General features: G+C 41.3%; 1 protein-coding gene across 1 annotated transcript in view; it reads right to left on the bottom strand.

Moving 5' to 3' along the window:
• CALD1 (caldesmon 1) overlaps positions 1-18,538 on the bottom strand; it is a gene marked incomplete at its 5' end in the record, with an annotated part of 39,418 nt that extends 20,880 nt beyond the window's left edge. The window contains 5 exons of the mRNA XM_021709662.1: positions 662-835; positions 5,860-6,005; positions 11,100-11,177; positions 12,431-13,379; positions 18,392-18,538. Coding sequence (XP_021565337.1) covers positions 662-835; positions 5,860-6,005; positions 11,100-11,177; positions 12,431-13,379; positions 18,392-18,538 — 1,494 coding nt within the window. The remainder of the gene's footprint in view (positions 1-661; positions 836-5,859; positions 6,006-11,099; positions 11,178-12,430; positions 13,380-18,391) is intronic.
• Between the last annotated feature and the right edge of the window lie 4,766 nt (positions 18,539-23,304).

Genomic DNA, 23,304 nt, shown 5'->3' with positions numbered 1-23,304 from the left:
CGTCGCCCAGGGCCGGGGGGGGCCGAGGACGTGGCCCCGGCTTTAGCCAGTCGCGGCATCCGTGCAAGGGAGCAGGAGAAAGCCTTGGGCGGGGACTCCGGGCGTGCCACGGCCTGGAGGCCCGCGAGGGTGCTGTGCGACGTGGAACGGGCCGTCACCGAAAGACTCGCGCTTGGGGTTCCGCCTACACGGGGATCTAAAGCAGTCGCCTTCCTAGGCGGAAAGCAGAATGGTAGTTGCCGGGGCAGGGAGCGGGTGGGCAGTGGCAACAGGGCGGTGCTGTTTCGTGGGGACAGAAGTTCCGTTTTGCCACGCGAAGAGCATTTTGGAGAGCCGTTGCACGACACCGGATCGGCTTCATACTGCCGAACTGTAAATCTAAAAGTGGCCAGGGCGGTATATTTTATGCTATGTGCGGTTATTTTTTAAGCTCAATTAAAAAAATATACAAGCTCCAACATGGGGAAAATGGAGCAAATACTACTTATTCTGTTTACCTCAATGAGTCACGTGGGATTGTATATTATATCAATGTGAATTTATATATCGTCTACGTCTAAATATTAGTTGCTGTTGGAAGGCAGGCATGCAGTCCAGACATGACTTTGGGGATGAGTTCTGAATCCAGGAGTGACCCTACCAGCCCTCTCCCCTCAGTTACCGGTTAACTCGGATATGTCTGGAGTCCCGGGACAGGAAAGAACACAGAAAGGCTCTTGCCCTGGGGATGGAAGGACAGCCAGACGAGGGGCAGCACTGAAACAACGCCCCTACCCACAGCTTTGCCTTGAGCTTGGCTCTCGCGGCTGCTCTCTGGCAGATGGGCCACCTCTGTCTGCGATTAAGAACCAGACAGTAATACTGTCCGTTCTGACAGAGCTGCTGTTAACGGCTGCATTAGCCTGTGACTTCAGTCTATTTTCAACCCTCTTTGACTCCAACACAACTAGAATATTCCTTGTGAGGACTTAAAGTTACTAAATTAGCTCAACATGTCCACATGATGTGGCCAGAGTTGTCACGTAAATGTTACCCTTTATGCTTCCTAAATCCTTTCATATTAATTATCTCATTTAATAATCACAGGAGGCGGGGAGTTGGTAGGTTAGGTTTATTATCTCCATCTTAAGGATAAGGGAGCCACCCAAATTCTTGGTGGCTAGAAAGAGGTTGTGCCACAGCTAGGCTCTAATGCCTCTCAACAGTTGTACCCTTCTTGTCACTACACTATAATTAGACCTGAAATATAATTTGTTATAAAACAATGAATCGCTCTAAATCGAACATGCTAGCTCACCTCCCCACCTCTCACCTCAAACCTTGAGGACGGAGAGTTGTGAGGAATTTTTCCACCTTCTAAGTCTCTAGAATTTCTACAGTTTAGGTCTAGCTACCTTCTGTGCTTGAGAGGAAGTCATTTCATCAGAATGTTTCCTTTTCCACAGGAAGAAAATGGGTGTGTTTTTGTAAGCAGGAATTAAAATGGAAATTATGTTGAATTTTCTTTTGTGATTAAGGATGACCTGCAGGGATTTCATTGCAGAACTGGGAACATGTTAAGACTGAAGACAGCTACCCCAAGAGTCCTTATGTTAACATTTTGTTTCAGAACTGGGATTCCTGGTATTGTACACAAATCACATAAAAAATGTGGACATATCATTAGCATCTACTGATCCTTCTTGGGCTCCTTTAATAAATTTGCTCCCTAATGGGGTTAGGACATAGATTATTTTAAAACAGGTTGGTACTCAAAGTAGAATTTCAGCAGAACATTATGTTTTCATTAAGGTAGAACTTATGTAAGCTGGATTCTCCTGGGCCTTTATTTAGAAGAATTTAGAGATGTGCTTGAAGGGGCTTGTTATATTTAACTAAGAGACAAAGATATAGCTTGTTATTTAAATCCTTATTAGCAAGCAGTGAGGTCATTCTTAATTAGATGTGAACACAGCCCATTCCTGATACTTTCATCCAAGAAACAAATGAACTACCACTGTCTGACATCATCTATTCCATGTAAAGAATGACCTGGTGTTTCTAGCTATGGAGCAAGAGAAAGGATAAAACAATGAGTAGGTTCAGGATATACACCATACAATATTGGTTTGAGAGTATATGTATCATGCCTTTCAAACACCTGAGGTGGTTCTGATTATATCGTGTCTACAAGGACAATGCTTTTTCAAGCTGCAGATCTGAAAATCAATTTAGTGGATTGTAATCAGCATTTTAAAAAATGGAATAGAAAGCATCAGAGTGCACTGCACAGAGCCAAAGAAAATGCCACTTCCTGACACGCTTGTTTCGTTTATAAGTATAAATGCAGGCATGCACTGAGTCATGAGGTAAAACTTATTTTTTACTAATGACAGGTTTAAAAGTTTAAAGACATTTTTCTAGGTGCTTGACAGTTAGAGATGAGCTCTTTTATTTTGAATTCAAACAAGGTTAGAGGGTCTCTTAAAACTTTATATTTTCTTTCAGAGTCTTACAAGTTCGTAGGCCTGCGACTGCTTTCTCAGTTAATGAGATCTCTCCCTTCAAAAACAGGGTTGCTCCCTCTTTTTTGTGGGGGTGAAGCCTAGGGAGAGGCTTGGGTCTGGATTCGGTGTGTGGTGGGGCAGGGGCGAGGTCTGAGGACAGGGGTTGCAGGGAATGGGGTCTGCTCTCTCTTTTTAATCATATTCCTGCAAGGAGCTGCACTGACAACACTCAGGCCTTGAGAGATACCTTGGGATTCCACTAGGTGTCGCCAGTGTTCGTTTTGGGCAATCAATGCTCATAATGGACTGGTTGAGTAAGTCAATACCTCCATCCAGCGGAACACTCTAACCATTAATGGTAGGTTTATGTCTATTGGTATGGAAACCTAGCTATAATACCTTGTTATACATGATGCAAGAACCAGTTTAAAGTACATATTTATACTCGTACATACTATGTGCATGTCTATCTTGAACATTATATACACAGAAAAATATCTGGAAAAATGTTACTAGCAACCAGTTACCTTTGGGTGGTGGGTGCTTACTTTAATTCTATTTCCTGAGGGTTGTATAAGGAGTACATATTATTTCTGTAATCAGAAAAAACTTTCAATTCCCACCTTAAAAAGTAAAAACCAAACACACCCTTGTTTTGTACTTTTTATAAAACTTGGTATAATCTTCTCCCTCTATAACTTTCTCATCAAACTGAGATTTTTATGTCATGTTTTAGAGAACACAATCTAGTTTTAAGAAAACAGGAATATCAAAGGGGATGGTAATTAAATCAAGAGTATTGTCCACATCACCTCTGCCTGTATGTGCTGGCATGCATTAGGGTGCCACGTGCGTGGAAATTTCTTTCACAAAGTTCTCTCCCCTATTTTTGGCTTCTTTAGGTTTAAGTCAAGATGAACATCACACCTTTGGCCATTAAGAACACAGCTGGTTTTCAGTTAAGCTAGTAGGTACTAAACTTATCTAAATAGAGGATCATACTCTATTTTTCTATGATATCTCTCCTTGTCTTATAAGTATTTGGAACCAAACCATACTTCCCTGCTTCTATCAGCATCTCTTCTTCTCGCAGCATCGACTTCTAATTGAAGCTAGAACTTACACGTCAGTGGCTAAACAAAAATGAATAACATCGTAGCAGCTTGTTCCTGTATTGTTTTCTGCCCAAAGCTGGAAAAATTAAGCCAGAGTCACACTGACAGTCCTCAGTGCTCAACCTGTTGCCATCTCTTGTGACTTTTCTTCTCTTTAACTTACCCAGCCTCTTGGATTTCCACACAATGGGCATGTTACTTATTAATTTGAACTTTGACTAAAGCTTTTTTATTTTTTTTGCCAATTGTTAACCAAACTTTTTTCTATTGACAGATTTTCTTTAGAACACTATTTCTCTTAACAAAAATAAAATGTATACCTTACTAGAACTTCATATTTACAAAACATTTTAGACTATCAAATAAAAAATAGTAATACGAGGCAATATTCGCTGAACAGTTTTCATGAGCCTGACACTATTCTAGGGCTTTAAAACATTAAACGTCAGGTACTTTGGCAAGCTTTGGACTCAGCTTATCAACCCGAACCAACTAGCTCTGTAGATTTTCTATGGACTTCCAACACACTCTTGATTTTCACATCTGCTCTTATCAGGCCCACATAACATCTATACATTCTCCCTTTTTCACTCCTTCACTGCTGTTCTTGGACGTTTTAAGCACACCTTGTCTTCTGCTGCTTTAGGCTTCTCCTTTGGAGACATATGACTAGGTTTCTGCTTACATTTTTGTGTAGGAAAACTGTCTCAGGGCAACTATATTCATCTATCTGAGCCTCGTGGATGAGCCTGAAAGAGCCATCCTTCGTAGCTCAACCTGCTTTCAGATGTCACAAAAGCTTTGGTGTAAGGAGTGTGTCAAATGTGTGCGTCATACCTGCTTGGTGACTTTCTTATTTGAAGTGTTCCGAAAAAGACAGTCTACAAGCAAAGAACAACCCCAGGAAATCCACACAGCCGGGGACCCAAGACTCTTCTCCAGCACATCTGGCACAGCAGTCAGTGACATAATAGGTTGGGACTTGACACAAGTGGTTGGAGAGGGTGGTGGGGATGGGACACAGAGAACCGTGCTGCCGGGTGTCCATGGCAGCCTTCTGCAACTTGAGCCCCTCTACAAAATTGGTAGAGATCTCTTGGTATGCAAGTGCATCTAGAATTGAGGATTTGCCTGTGTATACTGGTCATCTCTGCTCTATAATCAGTTGCCCAGATTTTTTTTTTTTGAGTTGGAGTCTCACTCTGTCACCCAGACTGGAGTGCAGTGGCCGCTCCCGGCCACCGCAGCCTTGCCTGCTGGGCTCTGGCGATCCTTCCGCCTCAACCTTCCAAGTAGCTGGAACTATGGGCGCGCACTACCACGCCCGGCTAATTTTTGATTTATTGTAGAGATGAGGTCTCGCCAAGTTGCCCAGGCGGGTCTCGAACCCGCGGGCTTAGGCAATCCACTCACCTCAGCCTCCCAACGGCGCGGGATTACAGGCTGAGCCACGAGATTTTCAATTTGATGGGGAGAGGGCATGAGGAGAGGGGAGCTGAAGCCATACAAGAGTTTTTCAGATGGTTTGAAATGGAACAGGTGTTTCACACCTTCTTCTCCCTCTTACAGACACCCACTGCAGATTAACATTAAGGTTCTCAAGTCCTGTGTAAGGAGATCTGATTAACTTAGTTGAATCTAATATTTGCCAAGTATTTGGCCACAGAACAATCTTAGCCTTATGCAACATTTATTTGCAACCTTTAGAAAATACATTCTTGAAAATGATACTAGGGTAGCTGACCTCAAACCAGGCAAAGTGGGGACCAAAGGGAGGCCCAAACTACCTGTATGACAACCACTTGTATACCTAATCCTGAATTGTACCCCACATATTTAAAATTAAAAAGAATAAAATAAATAAAAAGCATAAATAAATAAAATGGTACTGAGAAGGGTCTTTCATGAGGGTGGGCGAACCATACAGAGAATGAATGAATAATGTTCGGTCATAATGTTTTCTAATGAACTGATCTCATAGTAGGTCGGCGAACACAAACATAAATGCCAAGCATGATGTGCCTTTCAAAATAACAGGAGAAGCAGATTAAACCCTGTCTGAGCTATGACTGCTGGTCTTCTGTTAGTGAAATGAGAGCCGGACTTGCTGACTGAGTATCTCTAAGACAATGGCTCATGACCTCACAACAAAAGCATGCTGCCTGTTTAGCACGTTTCTGTCTGGAGGCATAAGATAGGGAGGCTGTTTTTCCCCCCACATGTGAACGCAGTCACTGTTAACTAGTCACTACTCTTACCTGAAAGTATTCTCAGTATGTTTAAGTTTGTGGGTCATGAACTCCCCATTGTGCGACTTCACTTCTGTAAATCCTTTCTTTCGATCCATGAAGCTCTTAACTTCCTCTTTGGGCTCTTTGTCCTTTTTCATCTTCTCATCTTTGATCTAACCGACAGTGCACATCAGGAAGAAACAGAATGATAAAAATCTTATTAGTTTTTGGTTGGTATCACCAAATAAGACCCCAAATTGTTAGGAAGTCAGTAAACTCCGGATAAAACCCATCACCCAGATGTGGTAGAGCTGCGGCCAGAGGAAATTCTTGGAGAGTGAGCTGTGGTCCTTCAGCCTGTGAACAAAGACTGGGACCACAGTTTTACGAAGGCAAGATCGTCGCTAATCTCACTGGGGTTCTTATTTTCGAGAGCAGCAGTGGTATTGCCATTTGGAAACTTAAGTTCTGGGAGCATCACATAAGAGTAGCTGTCTGCAGTTCCCACTGGGAACAGTTAATTATGATTGTGGGTTTGATGGAAGAATGGTCATGTTTCTTGGACAGATTTCTTCTTGGATGGAGACAGAATCTTTGGGAAGGGCAAACAAAGAAATGGGAAACCCTCCAGGTTAGCTAGATCTACCAGAGACCACCCTTATATTTTAATCAAATGAGTAATTGGGTCTCAAAGATGGAACACATAATAACTCTACCTCTAGGGGAGAGGACTCAGAGATACAGGGGACATTTGTAGTCATCTAAACCATTAATGTTAGAATTAAATTGGAAAAATTCCAGGGTTTATTTTTGCCTTCCATTGCTAGTAAAAATTTAGTCCTCTACAAATGGTTTTGTGATTGTTGTGGGAGATAGAGGAAGATAATACATAGAGGGCAGGTGTTAGCTTTAATATTTTGTGGGTTTTGTATTAAGTTCCTCATGGTAAATTAGATTATTTCAAAGTAAACTGAATATACCTAGTTTATTGCAGCAGAGAGGTTAAAAGGGCTCAAATTACTTACCCTACATTGTCTCATCCATTCTTAAAGAACGAGAGTGAAAACAGGTGAGGTTCATTCACAATAATTCTTTTCAAGACAAACAGTTACAAAGCGCTAGCATTCTGGCAGAGAACACCTATGGAGGAAGGGCAGGCCAGGAGACTCAGGGCTGTAAGTGTGGCCAAGGGTGATTGCCCTGACCTGACTGCTCACGCATTCTTCAAAGGCCCTCTGAACACTTCTGCTTAAGTGCCTGCTTACAAAGCAGAGTACAGGTTTTTTTGCTCTTTACTGATGAGCCTTCCACGGTCCTTTGTCTTCTTTGGGTGTTATTTGATCACAATACTGTGGATGAACCATTTGCTACTACACTGCCCTAATTAGTTCAATCTTTCTCCCAGGGCTATATACCTGGGATATCCCTTGCACACGCTGAGGAGGGGAGCTGTACTTTGATATTTGCTCCAAGAGCTTTGCCTGCAAGTCAGGAAATCTGAGTTTTGGCTCCACTGCCGTGTATTTGAACAAGTCATGTAACTTCTCTGGGATGCTGGGTCCTATGTATGTACAAAGATGGGATTGGATTAGATGGTTCCTTCCTAACCTTTCATCCCGTCATTTCCCTCTTGGCTTCTGATTGTCACGTGAGGCTACAGCAAAGAGAAGGAAGCTCATGGCCTTGACAACAGCTTCACTGTGCTTCCTTGGTGGCTGTCTTTGCCCAAGAACAAAACAGGTGAGGTTCATTCACAATACTTCAAGACAAACAGTTACAACGCGCTCGCATTCAGGCAGAGGCCGCCTGCGGAGGAAGGGCAGGCCATGAGACTTAAGGCTGTAAGTGTGGCCAAGGACGCTCTCCCCGACCTGACTGGTCATCAGGGGGGAAGGAGGAGGAGGCAAAGTATAGCTCACTTTGGCCTGCCATTGTTGGACTTAGCCCCAGAAAACACTGATTAGAGTTTAAGAAATATCTGGGTATACAAATTTGGAGGTGAAGAGGTCTCATTTCAGGGATACCCGTGAAACAAATTTGGAGTCAAATGTCATGGCTTGTGGAGCACCATGCATAGAGAAACTCCCTTTAACTTTTTTCTCCCATTTTGCAGTCAGAAATATTTCCATCCTCCCAACATGCATTATCTGATTCACTGGCCAAAGCAGTGCTTAAAATAGATTTGTAAAACAATGCATGTCTAACAGAAGAGATACCCCTCTTCACCCCTTCAATCCCTGCCTTTACTAGCAAAGGTTATAGTGGATGGGAAGCCTATATTCTTTTCAGAAAGAATGTTTCTTCTTAGAAACATTCTCAATGTAATAATGGTAAGTTGAGTTTGGCTGAAAATTACTTTCTCTTTCTGGGAAAAGAATAATGAAGTAATAAAATAACTTAATAGGGCCTTTAAATTGTATTTTTGGATGCTAAGGCAGAATCAACCCAACCCCGGGGGATTCCAAGCACCTTGGGAAAGGCGTCAAATCTTTTAGTCAGAAAGCTGCCTTGAAGAAAATCTGTGCTGAAGGAATATTAGGTAACCAAGTATCCTGAAGGCGTTCACGTGTTTCACACACAGACAGTCTTAGCATACTCATAAGAAAGGCTTTGGCCAAATGTAATAATCGGATTTAAAAGCTCTGGATATTCGGGTTATCCAGTGGAATGACATATGGGCATATGGGGGTGGGAATTCAGCAACATGCCTTTGTGCCCAAGAGGCACTGCAGTGAGAAGGTTGAGGGGACTGAGATGGAACCTTGGGTGTGCTGCTTTGCATTATTTGATTCCTGAATAGCGGCAAGAACTGGGTGCAATCTACAGTTTCTCAGACCGGGTTTAAGGTGCTTTTGTTAGTCTCAAAAGACTCAAGTCTCTTTTTAGGTTTTTTTGTATCACATGGATGTCTTCTAGATTCCTGCTACTAAAAGTCTGGTCCAAGACAACACAGACCTCACTGAGTGAGATTCTGCATTAACAAGATTCTCAGCTGATTCATAGGCACACTAATGTTTGGGAAGTGTTGACTCTCACGACGTGAACATCACAACACATATGAGCAGCTCTGCTAGAGACCTTGGCTTTCTGTTAGAGGCCAGGAAAAAAACAACAACAAAATAGCTCCCGGATGAAGAACTAAAAAGAGGCTTTTTATAATTGGAGGGGACATAAAGAAAGCTGAATTAAATTTCAAGGTTGGTGATCATCTGGGACCCATTGTCACAGTTAAACTGCAGTGGAGAAAGGCGGGTTTCATTTTATTTTTTAAAAGACATTGGAGCGACTTTTGGAAATGTTTTCTCTAAGGCTCATGTGTTTACTTGTGGTTGACCTAGCTGCCTATGTGCACAGGTCCTTGAAAGGAAAGTTTTAGTTTGTTTTTGCTTTTTGCTTTTGAACAAGGGGTGGGTAGGAAAGGGTTGTTTAAAATGGCTGAGTCACGTAAACACGATTTAAAGCTGTCTACATAAAGCAATAACACAACCTGCTGGAAAGCAGAAAATCTAGACATTCAACTAATACAATGTTAAAACTGGAATACGGGTTTTGTTTTTAAGCCTGGGTTGAGAAGCTTATCTGGCCTTATGTCAAAAAGAGGCCAAAAGTTTTGGGACACTGGAATGTGCTGTAGGGCAAACTGGGGAAAGGGCGGGGCTGGAATCCCCCCTCAGAACATCTGACTGACCTCCTGGCTGCTGGGAACTGGGGCCTTATCTGACAAGAGGCAGACGGATCATCCAGGCAACCAGGCAACCACGGATGAGGCAGCCACAGATGAGTCCTATCTACCATCAGATACCACACACAGGCATAGACTGCTTTGGTCAGTAAAACCAATCCCATCTTAATGAATTGAATGAAATTTTAAATATAGAATCCCGTGTTTCCTACAGCCTTCCTTCCCTGAGTTTCATCACTGAGTCATCATCTCATGCCTGCTTCCTTCTATAGTTGAGGACATTCACCATGGATGCTAGCTTTCTAGAAGAACTCATGTGGGATGTATCTGAGTTTAGTTCCAAGGTAACTGTCAGGTTTTTTTTGGTAGGTGTTCTGTCACAAAATGAAAGCAGTGTTTCCTAACATGTTCAACTATCTTCTTAGCTGCCTCATGAGAGTTAAATTTGGTTTTCCAGCGATTAGCATTTACACTCTCTCCTTCCTTTTGCTGGTCAGTGCTCACATTCGCTTTCAATCCCAAACCACCACTAGTACTATCAGAAACAGAGACGAACATAATTATTAACATAGATAGAATATGTGGGTTCTTATTTTTCACATGAAATATATGAAACATATTTAGGGAAATAACCCAACCTTTATTTAATCTGGTCATCTATTTTCTATATATGGATTTTCTTTTAAAAATTTTGCATTTTCTTAATAGGTGCCATCCATGTCAGGCAGAGAAATGTATCAAAAGCCCAACTGGGCTGGAGCTCACCAGCTACGAATCACTCCTCCAGTCCCATAGGCAAAGCAATTCAAGTCTTCCTACTTCCGACAATTTAATTTTATCACGTTCTATTAAGTCCTGTGAACTTATTAAATATATTCACAGTTTTCAAGATTATTTGGGGCTAACATAAGCCCGGTGGCTAAAACATGGTCAAGCGTTCTGATGTGGCATTCTGACTGCATTGAGCGCCCTGACATTTGATCTGTACCAGCCTTATCCCACCACCTCATGCACTTACCTACAGTCAAACACCTTGGCACCACTCCTATGTGCCTCAGAAATGCAATGCGGAACATTCGGCCAAACTTTTCTTTTGAAAAACAAATATCATCCCCATTTACCAAATTTTCTACTGAGATGTGTGTGGGTGTTTTTCCTTTGGAAAGTTAAAGCATTAATCAAGACCAGTTGGAAATATTTCATGTTTGAAATGAAAGTGGGATGGCTCAAGAAAAAAAAAAATTAGCACTCAGAAGAGTAGAAAGCAGGATAGATTGATTCCAGCAGTGTTCCTCAAGCCTTCTGACTGTGTCCCACAAGAAGAAAGACAATTGACATGGCAATGCAATGTTTACTACCTACAAAGTCCTTGATACTTTCTATTCCATTTCATTTTTTATAAGTGCTGATTGACATACGTAGCGACTTTTGAGACACTCTAAGCTGATCTCTCCATTCAATGGACCATGAGTCATGACTTGAACAACACTGGATTTGAGGTTCTACTTTTGAGACTGTCAGACCTGAGGTGTCCTGGGAAACCGCTAGCTGCTTTACGATCAGGTTGCTTCTCAACAATATTTACCTCTTCTTTCTTGTGGGGAGGCTTGTCTTCTTGGAACTTTTCTCTTTTAGCTTGCACTTTAGCTCCCTTTTCTTCTTCCTTTTTATTTTCAAGAACGGTAAGGTCATTTAAATAAAAGAAACTCTTCCTAGCCGACATGGTGCAGGGTGCTCAGAACGCTTTGCACATGCCGTGGGATGGCTTCTCTCAGCTGCCTCAGTGTTCATACTTGCCCTTGGTGCCAGCAGTTCTAAGCAGCAAGGTGGGATATTTTGTTCCTGCCCCAACCTTTTCTCATGTGGCTGCCACTGTACTCCCTGAAATCGAGCGTGACGTGGCACCCTTGTATGTGTGTACAAACCTTGTGTGCAGTTTGGCGCTATTTGCTCAATATCTCACTCACGGCTGTGTCATGAGCCCCTTGTAGAGAAGCAGGAGTTAAAGCCAACTTGGGTGCAATGCAGACTTAGTGACAGAAAGTTTGCTCTGGAAAGGTGACTGTGTAAGTGTCTCTTTTTTCTTTTTTTATGGCGTGGTGGTGGTGGTTAGGTATAGTACTTTTAATGCAGCCTTGCAGATAGAAAAATCATCTTTTGTAGCTTACAAACATTTTCCCTATTTTCATCCTTCTTTGGGTCACATGAATTTGAGTTACCCAGATGATAAAAAGGCAAAATATATGCTCTTAATTACCAGTCAGTTATAAATTGATACTACCCCAAATGAATGGCTTTCTGCAAGTCTACATTAAGCTCAGGTTTACATGATGGCAAATCAGGATTTTGACGTTTTTAAATAAAAGGTTTCAACTGGCTCCTTTCCCCTCTTATTACCAGTAAATTTCCAGGGGTTTATTTTTGCCTTATTAAGATAAAACATCTGACTGCAATTCTTTATGTCTGTCAATTTCCCATCCCCACTTTTATAATTGCTTTGTTCAACATCAAACGTATGAGTAAGGTGAGGCATTGTGGGCCTCTTGCCTCATGTAAACCTGTGGACAGAGGAAAGGTGTTAAAAAGAATGAGTTTAGATGCAGGTGTGGAACCAGAAGTCAACACAGCACCAGCAGATTTGTCATCTTTGGGTCAATTCATTTTTTTAGCATTCATAACAACCAAGCACAGAGCAATTCATTTCTCTCTGGTTGTGCCAGTACTTCGACTGACTGACCGTTCAGCCATCACCCAACTGCTTCATGCTTGCATATTGCTATGGCCTGAAAAAATGAACAGCTTGCCAAATGATCAAGCACGTGGGGCTGTGTGCATGTGGCCTCAGTCCCAATCGGACGTGCATGGCATTTCTCCTAGGTCACAGGCATCACACTTGGTGCAAAGTGTTTACTGTACCTGTTTCTTTAGGACAGCTGTCTGTGGTTTATCTTCTTGTACTTTCTTTTCATTTACCTGTTTCCCTTCCATTTTCTCTTCCACTTTTCCCCCTTTCATCTTTGTCTCTTGCATAGAGGGCCTTTTCTCTTCTAGCTGCTGGCTAAGTTTCTGTTCTTCTGTCTTAGCCTTCTCCTCCTCCTCCACCCTGGCCCTCTGCCTCTCCTCTGCTGCCCTTTTCTCTTCCCCCTTCTTCCTCTCCCTCTCCTCTGCCTCTCTCCTTTCTCTTGCTTGGGCAGCCGCTTTTTCTTCCGCTTCAATTCTTGCTTGCTCATCTGCTATCTTTTTGTCTCGCTCAGCTTTAATTCTTTCCCTTTCTTCTGCTTCCAACCTTACCCTCTCTGCCTCAGCTCTCTCCCTGTCTTCCTCTTCATCGTGGGCAATCTCATCTGAACTCTGTCCCCTCTCTGCCTCTAGCTTGGGCTCCTCTGCGCTGATCAGCCCATTTTCCAATGACATCACCACTGTTTCCTCTCGACTTTCTGTTTTCTCCTCCACCATTGCCTCTACCTGATCTTCTCCAGTGCTCCCTTGCTCTGGCTTCTCTTCTGCCTCCTCCTTTTCCTTTTCTTCTTTCTTGTTTGCATCAGCACCCCTCCAGTCGTTCTTCTGGTAGGACTTGGTGACTGTTTCTCTTTCCTCGATCTCATATCTTCCTTGGCAGCTTTCAGTTTTCTCTTCCCTCTCGGCAGTTTCGTCTTCTGCCATGTCGTTTTGCACTCTTCTGCTTGGGAGCGACACACTGGCATCTGCCATGGTTGGGTCGAACTCTTTCTGCCGCTCCAGAGCTTCCTGAAGGCGTTTTTGGCGTCTTTCTTCTCGCCGAGCCAGACGCTCCAGGAATGCAGCCTCATCATCACCTTCCACCTGAGTGTTTGTGGTGGCTGTCTTGGTCTCCTCGTCGGGCACGCTGTACAACACAAAGAACGACACCAAAGACAGCTTGTGATTCATCAGTCAGCTGCATTCAGATCACCTGGGCCACCCGGTGATGCCCGTGGTGCCATCCCCAAAGCCCCTTGGACATTAACATCATTTTAATACGCGCTTGCCTGGCTTTCAGCTGATGGCATGTGCAAATCTCACTTTGGTCTTTCTCTGGCCACTGGAGTTTACTCAACATGCCAGAAGTGATTTGGGTATTAATGTCCCTGGGAGCAGCCCTTAAACAAAAATGGATGGGCATTAGTCTACAAATCTCTCAGCACCCCTTCCCTTTTGAACTGGATAAAGCTGAGGGCATTGGACCTTCAAGGTCACTAGTGGAGTTGAGCTCCAGATAACCACAGTGTAACCTGCCTGGTGATGCAACCTTTAGCTGGTTGCCTTCCCTCTCCTGTCTCACTTCTTCTTGCCCCTACCAGTGTGTCCTGTGGTCACCTCACAAATAAAATACTTGTGCTCAAATCTTTGTTCCAGGACTTGCTTCTGGGGAAATCAAACTAAGACAAGCACCAAACCGAAATAACGAGTGAATTCCTCTAATACCAGAGTATTCTCACACGTCACCAAGTCATCTAGAATGCCTGACCTGTATTGGTGGGACCCAAGGTACTTTGAGAGGAAGAGAGTGTATGTTATAGTGTGGAGATTCTACACTCATGCCAGTGACCCCAGTGGAAGAGATACAAAAGTTCCTGCCAAAATTCCTGCTTCTCCTTTCATAGTCATGGGGACATGATTGCCAACCAAGGATTGCACTTCCTACCCTCTCCTTGCCCTTGCACCTAGGCAGGGCCATGTGAATGTCCAATGCCAGTGAAATGTCCACTTGGACAAAAGAAGAGTCCAAACCAAAGCAATTAAGAAGCAGCAGTGCATTCTCTATCCTCTCTATCTCTCTGACTACATCAGAGGACTCCAAAGCCATCGGAGTTAACAGAGTCACAAGAGGAAAGAAGTTAGGTAACTGATTCTACCTACTAGAAAGAAATATCCATACTGAATTGGTATGTGTCACTGCATTAAACTACTATGACCGGGGCCAGGGAGGGAATCCTTGCTATAGCAGCCTAACTAATGTGTACATCATCTACCTTCTTTGTCACAATTTCCATGAATAAAGGGCTTCTAGTCTTTCTTTTCTACAGTGGATAAAGGACAGTTAAATTTGATGCTTATAAAAAAAGAAAATGTCTAAAAATCCAACTGTACCATGTTCGTCCCCTCACTCACTATTGAAGAATCCTGGACACTGTCCAAGCCAGAGGTGTTGGTCCTCCACTGGCAGGAAACAACCAGTCATGTGATACCAAGAACTGTGACCAGAGTTGGAAGAATATGTCTTTAAATGTTTAGAAATTCCATCAAATTTCAGGGTTCATACAAAACTTGGTTCACTTAATTTTAGAAAAGTACATTTCATATTTAACAACAAAAAATGGCAGAGTAGAGGCTAGATTTTAAATTTTCTTGGTCTTAGCTTTTGCTGCAAGACACTGTCCATGAATTAGACATATAAGAATTAAATGTCCCTAAAAACAAAAAGTGTTTAGAATTTAAGGAGGAAAGTCTATATACAAGGCATTTGGATCAACTGAATTCTAACAATTTTTAAAAGGTACCAAAATTCCAGAGTGTTACCAAATTAAAGTACTTGTTTGCTCTAAGAAACCAACAAACTGTAGTGAACTTTTCTTTGCCTTTCTTTGTTCGACAACAATCTCAGTAAATGTTACATGTCAGCTTGAGTTGCTTAGTCCTAAGAAGATTTATTATTTTTATAGCTAAAAAATATGTTGGAGATAAATCACACGGTCTCAGGTCTGAATGTGCTTTAAAAAAAAAAAAGAATTCAGTCAATACCATGAAATGATAACAAAATGTAAAAAAAGAAGAGAAACGTAAGTAGAAGCAAGATTTTAAAAAAGCAAGAAAACTACAGACCACTGATAGCTTCTTAAGCCATTGTTGACTACTCACTAATACCTGGATTTAGGAAATGCCTCAGAATGTCATTTAAAAACTCTTTTGTCCCTTCTTGCTCAGTTTCAAAATAGAAAAAGGGAATGGCGATGCCGCCCTCTGTCTGTAAGACTCTGCTTATAGTGGAAATTGAGTGCTGGCTATGTGCAGGGCACTGTGTATTTCATATGCATTGTTATCTAATTTCAGTGTAACAACATTTTTAGGAGAAAGATATAATTTTTATTTTCATTTAAGTGGAGAAACACAGTGAAAGGAATTCAAAGTCAGTGAGTGAACTCCAGAGATCATTTCCATATCCTCTTTGCTATATTATTCCCCAGTTAGGTGCTACTTATCAAGGAACAAGTTCTCTATTTCTCCACCTTACCAACAAGCTTCCTTATCAAATTTGTCCTGCCTGCCAGCATTTTTAAGCTTGCTTTCAGAAACCTTCTGATGTAGCCTCTCAAATTTGGGTCAAAGAGGCCAGGATCTTTTCTCTTCAGAATTTTCTAAATAGACCAAGTTAAACAAAATAAAACACACTAAAACCAAAACCATGCATGAGAGCATATATAAGGGGGACCCCCAAAAACCTGGAATTTATTTATAAAATATTGCGTATTTATTTTTACATGTTTAAACTTCAGTCATCTTCAAAGTACTCTCTGCTGCAATACCCCTATCGAAGCGCTTTTTGAACTTGTCAATTTTGATGTCTTTTAGTGCTTCTGTCAGTTTTTGTTTCACCTCTACTTACCTAGCAGGGGAAGCCTGTACTACAAGGGACTCACCCTTCAAATGATAATTCTGGTTTTGTGGGTTCCCCCTGATACAGTGGATCCATTATATTTAACCAGTCCATAGTTTTAAATTAAAATATTTTTTCTCAATTCCTCCCCCCCAAAATATCCTTGTCTTTCCTAGACTTTGGGGCATACAAATAACAATACTAACCCCTAGTATAATGAACTAGGTGACCCTATTTCTGTTGCAAGAGCCCTTTCTGAAGAAGTTGAACTTAAGAGGCATTCTCAACTTCCCTGATTTCTACCAGGGCCAGAGTGGGAAAAACTGTAGTAGAAAACTCATTAAGTGTATTTGAATATTAACATCAAGTTAAGCAGGATTCTGCATCTTGCTGAATATTATAATGATGAGAAAATATTGATTCCGGCTGTATATTAAGAAAAAGAAGACATCTGTAATTCATGCCTACTTTTAAAATTCCAGTGTTATCTGTTATTGGTAGGCATGGAGGACTCTAATAAACTAAGTCATCTTCAGCTCAGAACAGATAGTGATAACCTAGAGAATGAATATAGTTGTATTTACATATACCACAGTATTTAGGACATTTAAAAATACTAGATTATAAAATAAAATCCTTTGACTGTGATACGTTTAGGAGATGGGAGATCCGGTGAAGAGACGGGAATACTGGTATCCTAATGTCTAAGTCAGCTTGACTGCCCAATCTGACTAGTTGCCTAAAATGATCACTCAACAATTAAACAAGTAAGAGTCACTGAAAAAGGGTTGAGTTTGGGCAGAGAAGGGAATGCTTTGCCTGACTGATCCCATTCAACAGTCAGGCTAAGACACACCTTACCCATTTCATCCTAGAAGAAAATGTAGGAAACACTCATACACATTGGAGGAGGCAACCGATTCTTGACCAAACCCCCAAAAGCAAATGCCATAAAAGCTAAGATAGACAAGGGGGACCTCATCAAATGAAAAGCTTCTGCACAGCAAAAGAAACCATCAAGAGAGTGGGGAGACAACACACAGAATGGGAAAAAATATTTGCTAATTATATATCTGACAAAGGCCTAACATCCAGGATCTACAAGGAACTCAAACGAGCTGAAAAAAAAAAAACAAAACACAACTCTGTTAAAAAGTGAACAAAGCAGCCTGTAATCCCGTGCCTTTGGGAGGCTGAGGTGAGTGGATTGCCTGAGCCCGCGGGTTCGAGACCCGCCTGGGCAGCGAGACCTCATCTCCACAATAAATCAAAAAATCACCCGGGCGTGGTAGCACATGCCTGTAATTCCGGCTACTTGGAAGGCTGAGGCGGAAGGATGGCCGGAGCCCAGCAGGTCAAGGCTGCGGTGGCCAGGAGCGGCCACTGCACTCCAGTCTGGGCAACAGAGTGAGACTCCAACTCAAAAAAAAAAAAAAAAAGTGAACAAAGGACATGACTAGAAGCTTTTCAAAAGAAGATATACCAAGCAGTCAACCGATACATGAAAAATGCTCAGCCTCACTAATCATCAAGGAAATGCAAATCAAAACCACAAGGAGATACCACCTAACTCCAGTAAGGGTGGCCATCATTAATAAATCAAAAAACAACAGATGCTGGAGCAGATGAGGAGAAAAGGGAAAGCTTCTACAATGTTGGTGGGAATGCAAGCTAGTTCAACTTCTATGAAAAGTAGTGTGGCGATTCCTAAAAGAACTAAAAATTGACCTTCCATACGATCCAGCAATTTCTCTCCTAGGAGTATACCCAAAGGGATATAAATCATTCTATAAAAAAGACACCTGCACATGCATGCCAGTAGCTGCACTATTCACAACAAAAACATGGAGCCAAACCTGACACCCATTGAAAGTGGACTGGATGAAGAAAATGTGGTATATATACATAATGGAGTATTGTGAAGCCATAAAGAAGAAAAAAATCATGGACTTTGCAGCAAATTGGATGGAGCTGGAGACCATCATACTTTCTGTGATCCATCACAGAAACAAGAACTGAACACTCATGAGTAGCACAAGGGAGGGATCAGCAGTTGCTGGACACTGCTGGGGGAGGGTGCATGTAACAACAAAGGGTAGGCAGGGCTCGGTTGCTCAGCCTGTAATCCCAGTACTTTGGGAGGCCAAGGCGAGTGGATTGCCAGAGCCCGCGGGTTCAAGATCAGCCTGGGCAACTTGGCGAGACCTCATCTCTATGATAAAAAAAAAAAAAAAAAAAATTGCCCACTCCAGAGAAAACAGTACCTGTTCTGGGCATTCACCTCCACCTGGTCGGTCACCTGTCCCAAGGATTCTTCCTCTTGCTTCTGCCGCAGCCTTTCCTGGCGGGCTCGGCGGCGCCGTTCCCGGGCCGCTTCTTCTTCATCATCATCATTCCTCTGGTAAGCGATTCTGCAACGTTACAAAGGCCACCTCGTGAGCTGCCAACTGCCTTTATCAACTTCTTGGCAGGAACATCCCTGAACCCTTCCCTGAACTTAGCTACGTAATGAGCCAGAGAGTCCTAAAAGGATGGTTCAGTTCCTTAAGTTTAGAGACTCAATTAACCAGTTTTCAAGCATTTTTATTTTTGAAAAGCACCAATCCAATGGCTACAGAGGACAACTCACAATAAGCAAATGACAACTTACACTAGAAAAAAACTACACAAAAGCAGGCTGCCTTTGGAAACTGTAAGTTAGCATATTTAGATTTCTTTCCTAAGCTGATTATCAGCATATAAAATTTAGAAACAGAAATCCAAAGTATTGAACCAAAAATAATAAAAATACTCATTAAAAAGGATTCAATATGTCAGATGAGTTATGTTATTTTGTAGATACTGTCATAGAGATGAGAAAAGAAGAAGGCTATGTTACCAAACCAGGACTTTGGTGTTAATAAGGCAAAATTGCTAATGAAATCAGGAACAGGGTCTCTTTTTTACATGGCTTTTGTTTTTCCTTTTCACTGGAGAAAGGAGGTATTATTGGCAATTGGTAGGAGGCTTAAAATCCAGTGCATTTTGAAGTGGGGAGCAGTTCCCTGTAAGGCTACCTCTTGTGCTCTAAAACATGCTTCAGTGTCATACCATTCACATCTGAGCAACCCCCAGTACCCCTCAGGTGTGTATTTAGATAGAAGCCTAAGGGCTGAGGCAGGTAGAAGAGACACAAGGGGCTTCACCTGTTTATATGCTATTTAGCTTTTATAGTTGTCTTAAGCAAATGCCTATTTGGGAAAATTAGACAATCAGTATCATTATGCTAGGCATGTTTCTCCTAATACTTATTTCCAAACAAATAATTCGGACTGGGAAACTCCAGATGCTCAAACTCAAGAGATAATGGATTGTATGCTTGACTTGGCTACTTTTTAAAATTTTTTTGAGCCAAGAAAAATAAATTTATTAAAGAGAAGATACATTGTTAAGGGCACAATGGGCAGGACAGCAGCAAGAATGTCTGCTGTCTACTGCCTGACTTGGTCACTTTTAAAGGTATAATGTGTGCTGAGATACAGAATGCCAAGAAGACAGAAAATGCTGACTGGCCCAGGGATGAGCTCCCTTGATAGGTATGTGGGTTGGGAATGGGGATAGGGATGAGGATTGGGACAGGACTGGTGATAGGTGTGGAGATGGAGGTGGGGATGAGGCTGCAGCTGGGGAAAGAGATGGAGATGGGGTTGGGGGTGGGATTGGGAATGGAGGTGATGATGGGGTGGATATAGGGATAGGGCTGGGGGTGGGGATGGGGATGGAGATTTGGTTGGGGTTGGAGATGGAATTGGGAGTGGGGTTGGGGATAGTGATGGGGTGGATATAGGAATAGAGTTGGATGTGGGGATGGGGCTGGAGATGTGGTTGGGGGTGGGGATATGGGTGTGCTACATTGTGTAGTGGGCTTCTTTTTATATTGGAGATTTAAAGTGTTTTTATTGCAATGCTACTTAAATGTCTACAAATACAAATCCAGATACATAAATGTTTCATGCTCATAATTTTTTTAATTGTAAGAACGCTTGACATGAGATCTACCCTCTTAGCAAATGTTTAAGTGGACAATACAGTACTGTTAACTATAGGTACAATGTTGCATGTTTGATCTCTAGAACATGTTTGTAATTCTTATATAACTACAAGCCAAAATGATTTGCAAAATTAAGAAAACAAAATGGCAGAACATGCCATTTTTACTAACAGTATGGACCTAATATGACTGCTGATGGTTTGCTCATGTTAGATTTACAAATTAGGCATTTTTAGGCTTAGATTCAGTACTTTAAGCTGTGTCATCTTCTGACTTCAGTAACAAGAATGCTATCAATGTTTTCTTACTGAAGTATCTTATAAAAAACAAGACAAGTGATCCTGAAGGTTGGTTGGTTTGTTCTTTGCTACTTGAGAAAATCTGACTTCATATTTGCTAAAATCTGCTAGTTTGCAATTCTCAAATGCCAATATAAATAAGGTGTCGGTGATTCTATAAAACTGACTGGATTGTTTCCATAAATACGGAGAAAAGCACAGTGTGATATAGTTGATAATGGATGATTATATTAGGACTCAGAAAACCTGGTTTTTACAATTGGTCCCTTACTAATTTGCAGCCTTTGATTAACATGAGTTAAATTTCCTTGTGTGTGACAATCAAATGAAACAATAGAAATGTGATGGTAAAACATTCTACATGGCAATATTTTGTTATTAGGAAAGTTCAGTTAAGGAGCTGCTTTGTGAGGAAAGATGAGTTCAATTTTAGACTTGTTGAGTTTGAGGTGATATGACATGATTTGAATGTTCCTTTCTAATTCAATCCCATTGCAGTTTGCAGTTGAAAGCTCTTCCCAGTGGTTTGGCTTTACCCTTCAGATTCTTGGCCTAACATTCCTTTGGCTTATTTCTCAGTAGATAGCTTTAACCACAGCGGGGAGAATGAGTCCTCGATGATTGTTTCCTAACCTAATCAAACAGAAAGTCTTAATTTGCTCTTCTACATCTCTGGATCAGTCATGAGATCATGGCTATTACTTGAGGCCTTCTTCCAAGACGCACAAGAGACATAAAAGCTCCACATGACATCCCCATGCTAAAAGCAAAACTCTACCCTCCACTTAATGAAATCTATTCTGAAGTCTGTAATTTCCCACTATACTTAAAAAAATTTGACATGTTCTCTTCCTCTTTCCACCTACCCAATGTGCTTCATGACTGGATGTTGCTGACTATTAGCTCTGACAGTAGCTCAAATTGACACCCAGGCCTCATCACACTTAACCTTTCTTCATCTGTGATTTCACATCAGAGGAATGACCTGAACAACCAGATAATCTCCACTGTCCCTTCTAACTCTTCGCGCTTGGTATACCTTCAAATTTATGGACAAGTACTCTCCATTGGTAGATCTTTTCCTAGGATACACAGTTACCAGCACTAGATTTTTAAGGATCCTTTTATAAGAAACATATTGAAATTGTTTACAAAGTTAAGAACAAGCAAGAGCCAAAATGGTTTCATGGTATTTTCAATCATAACATGCCCAGTTGTTGGCTCAATAACATATCAGTTGACTTTATATTTTCTCAGTGAAATTGTGCCCATGCCAAGTGACTTTGTAAGTATAGAGATTCTTTGACTATGAGACTCTCTACATGAGCTCTCAGTGCGCAAAGCAAACAGTAGTTTCTGAGCTTTTAGCCCTCCCCCCATGACAACCTGCCCTGTATAAGAACGAACATCACATTTTTTTTTTTTGCTTTCAAAATTGAAAAAAACTCAATTATTTATTCTTTTGGATTCTAAAGTAAAAACATACTTACTGTTTTTTAAAACCAGACAATACAAGATGTATAAAGAAGAAAGTAAAAACCAGCTACCTACCTAGAATCATGACACCCAGATATGAACATGATAAGTATTTGATATATTCTCCCATACATCTTCCTATACATGCAGAGATATTTTTCACTTTTAATAGGTGGCATCATGTTATACATATCATTTCATAGACCATTTCCTTAATTTACTTGTTTATTACTATTTTTAATATAGCAAAATATAATTTCAACAGTAACACAGTATTCTATATGTGTGTATATACATACACATATGTATATATATAAATATATAGATAGATACACACACAATTATACGGAGGTACTATAATCTGTTTAACCAATTTTTTACTGATGGGCATTTAAGATTTTTTTCCAACTTTATATGTTCTTACAAATAATGCTGCAAAAGATATCGCTGTAGATACACTCCAACCATTTGTTCAATTACTTCTTTAGGACAATTTCCCAGAAGTTAGAATTTCTTAAGCATATACTCATTTTAAAAGCTTTTGCTATTCATTGATAAACTGCCCTCCAGAAAAGTATATAATTCCAGCAATGTACGAGAGTGCTGTTTTCCCCATAAAGCAGAATTTGTCCAAACAGACAGACAAGCACACAGGATCCTTAATGTATGCAAATGACAGCACAAGCTCTGCTTTATGGTTCGGTTAAGGACAAAATGTTAACATTTCTGACTTTTCACACACCAGATTTAAATGTATTTGAAATGCTGCTGACTCGTAAAACTCATACCTAACTAACCACTGGATTGCAATAAGCGCAACAACCCATTTGTTCCTTCTGTGACAATTCAGCAGATACTGGTATTAACCTGTCTGCCCATAGGCTGCCAAACAAAGACACTGATGTTCCCAGATGATTCATAAACAGGGTGGGAGCCTGATGTACCTCTGAAGCATCTGAGAATGATGAAATTATGTTTAATAGAGTTTTAATCAAATGCATTATATTGTGATCTGTTTTTTAGAAACCTGGTAAACCACAAATGATCTAGAAAGCAACTCTATTAAATAAAATGTTGGCTTGACCAGGCTCCATGAGCTTCCCAGCCATGAAGGGTAAAAGAGTGGTGCTGTGGAGCACTTTGCTTTGTGACTTGGTAGCCGTGTTTGCTCATCTCTTGACACAAATACTCCAAGGAAAAGGATGATGGACTTTTCTGCAGGAAGGTCAACTGACAGTAAAATGGCTCATTGGACATTTGGTAGAAAGACAGTCATGTGTGTACATGTTGCTCAAAAAATGAAAACAATTTCAAACGTCCACCACACTTACATGATGTTATTCGGTTGTGCGAGTGGTATGAAACAGCAGAG

The sequence above is a fragment of the Carlito syrichta genome, unplaced genomic scaffold (genome assembly GCF_000164805.1).
Source record: "Carlito syrichta isolate Samal-C Ts95f unplaced genomic scaffold, Tarsius_syrichta-2.0.1 Scaffold271218, whole genome shotgun sequence".
NCBI classification, from domain to species: domain Eukaryota; kingdom Metazoa; phylum Chordata; class Mammalia; order Primates; family Tarsiidae; genus Carlito; species Carlito syrichta.
This window is presented reverse-complemented; position numbering and strand designations above follow the sequence as displayed.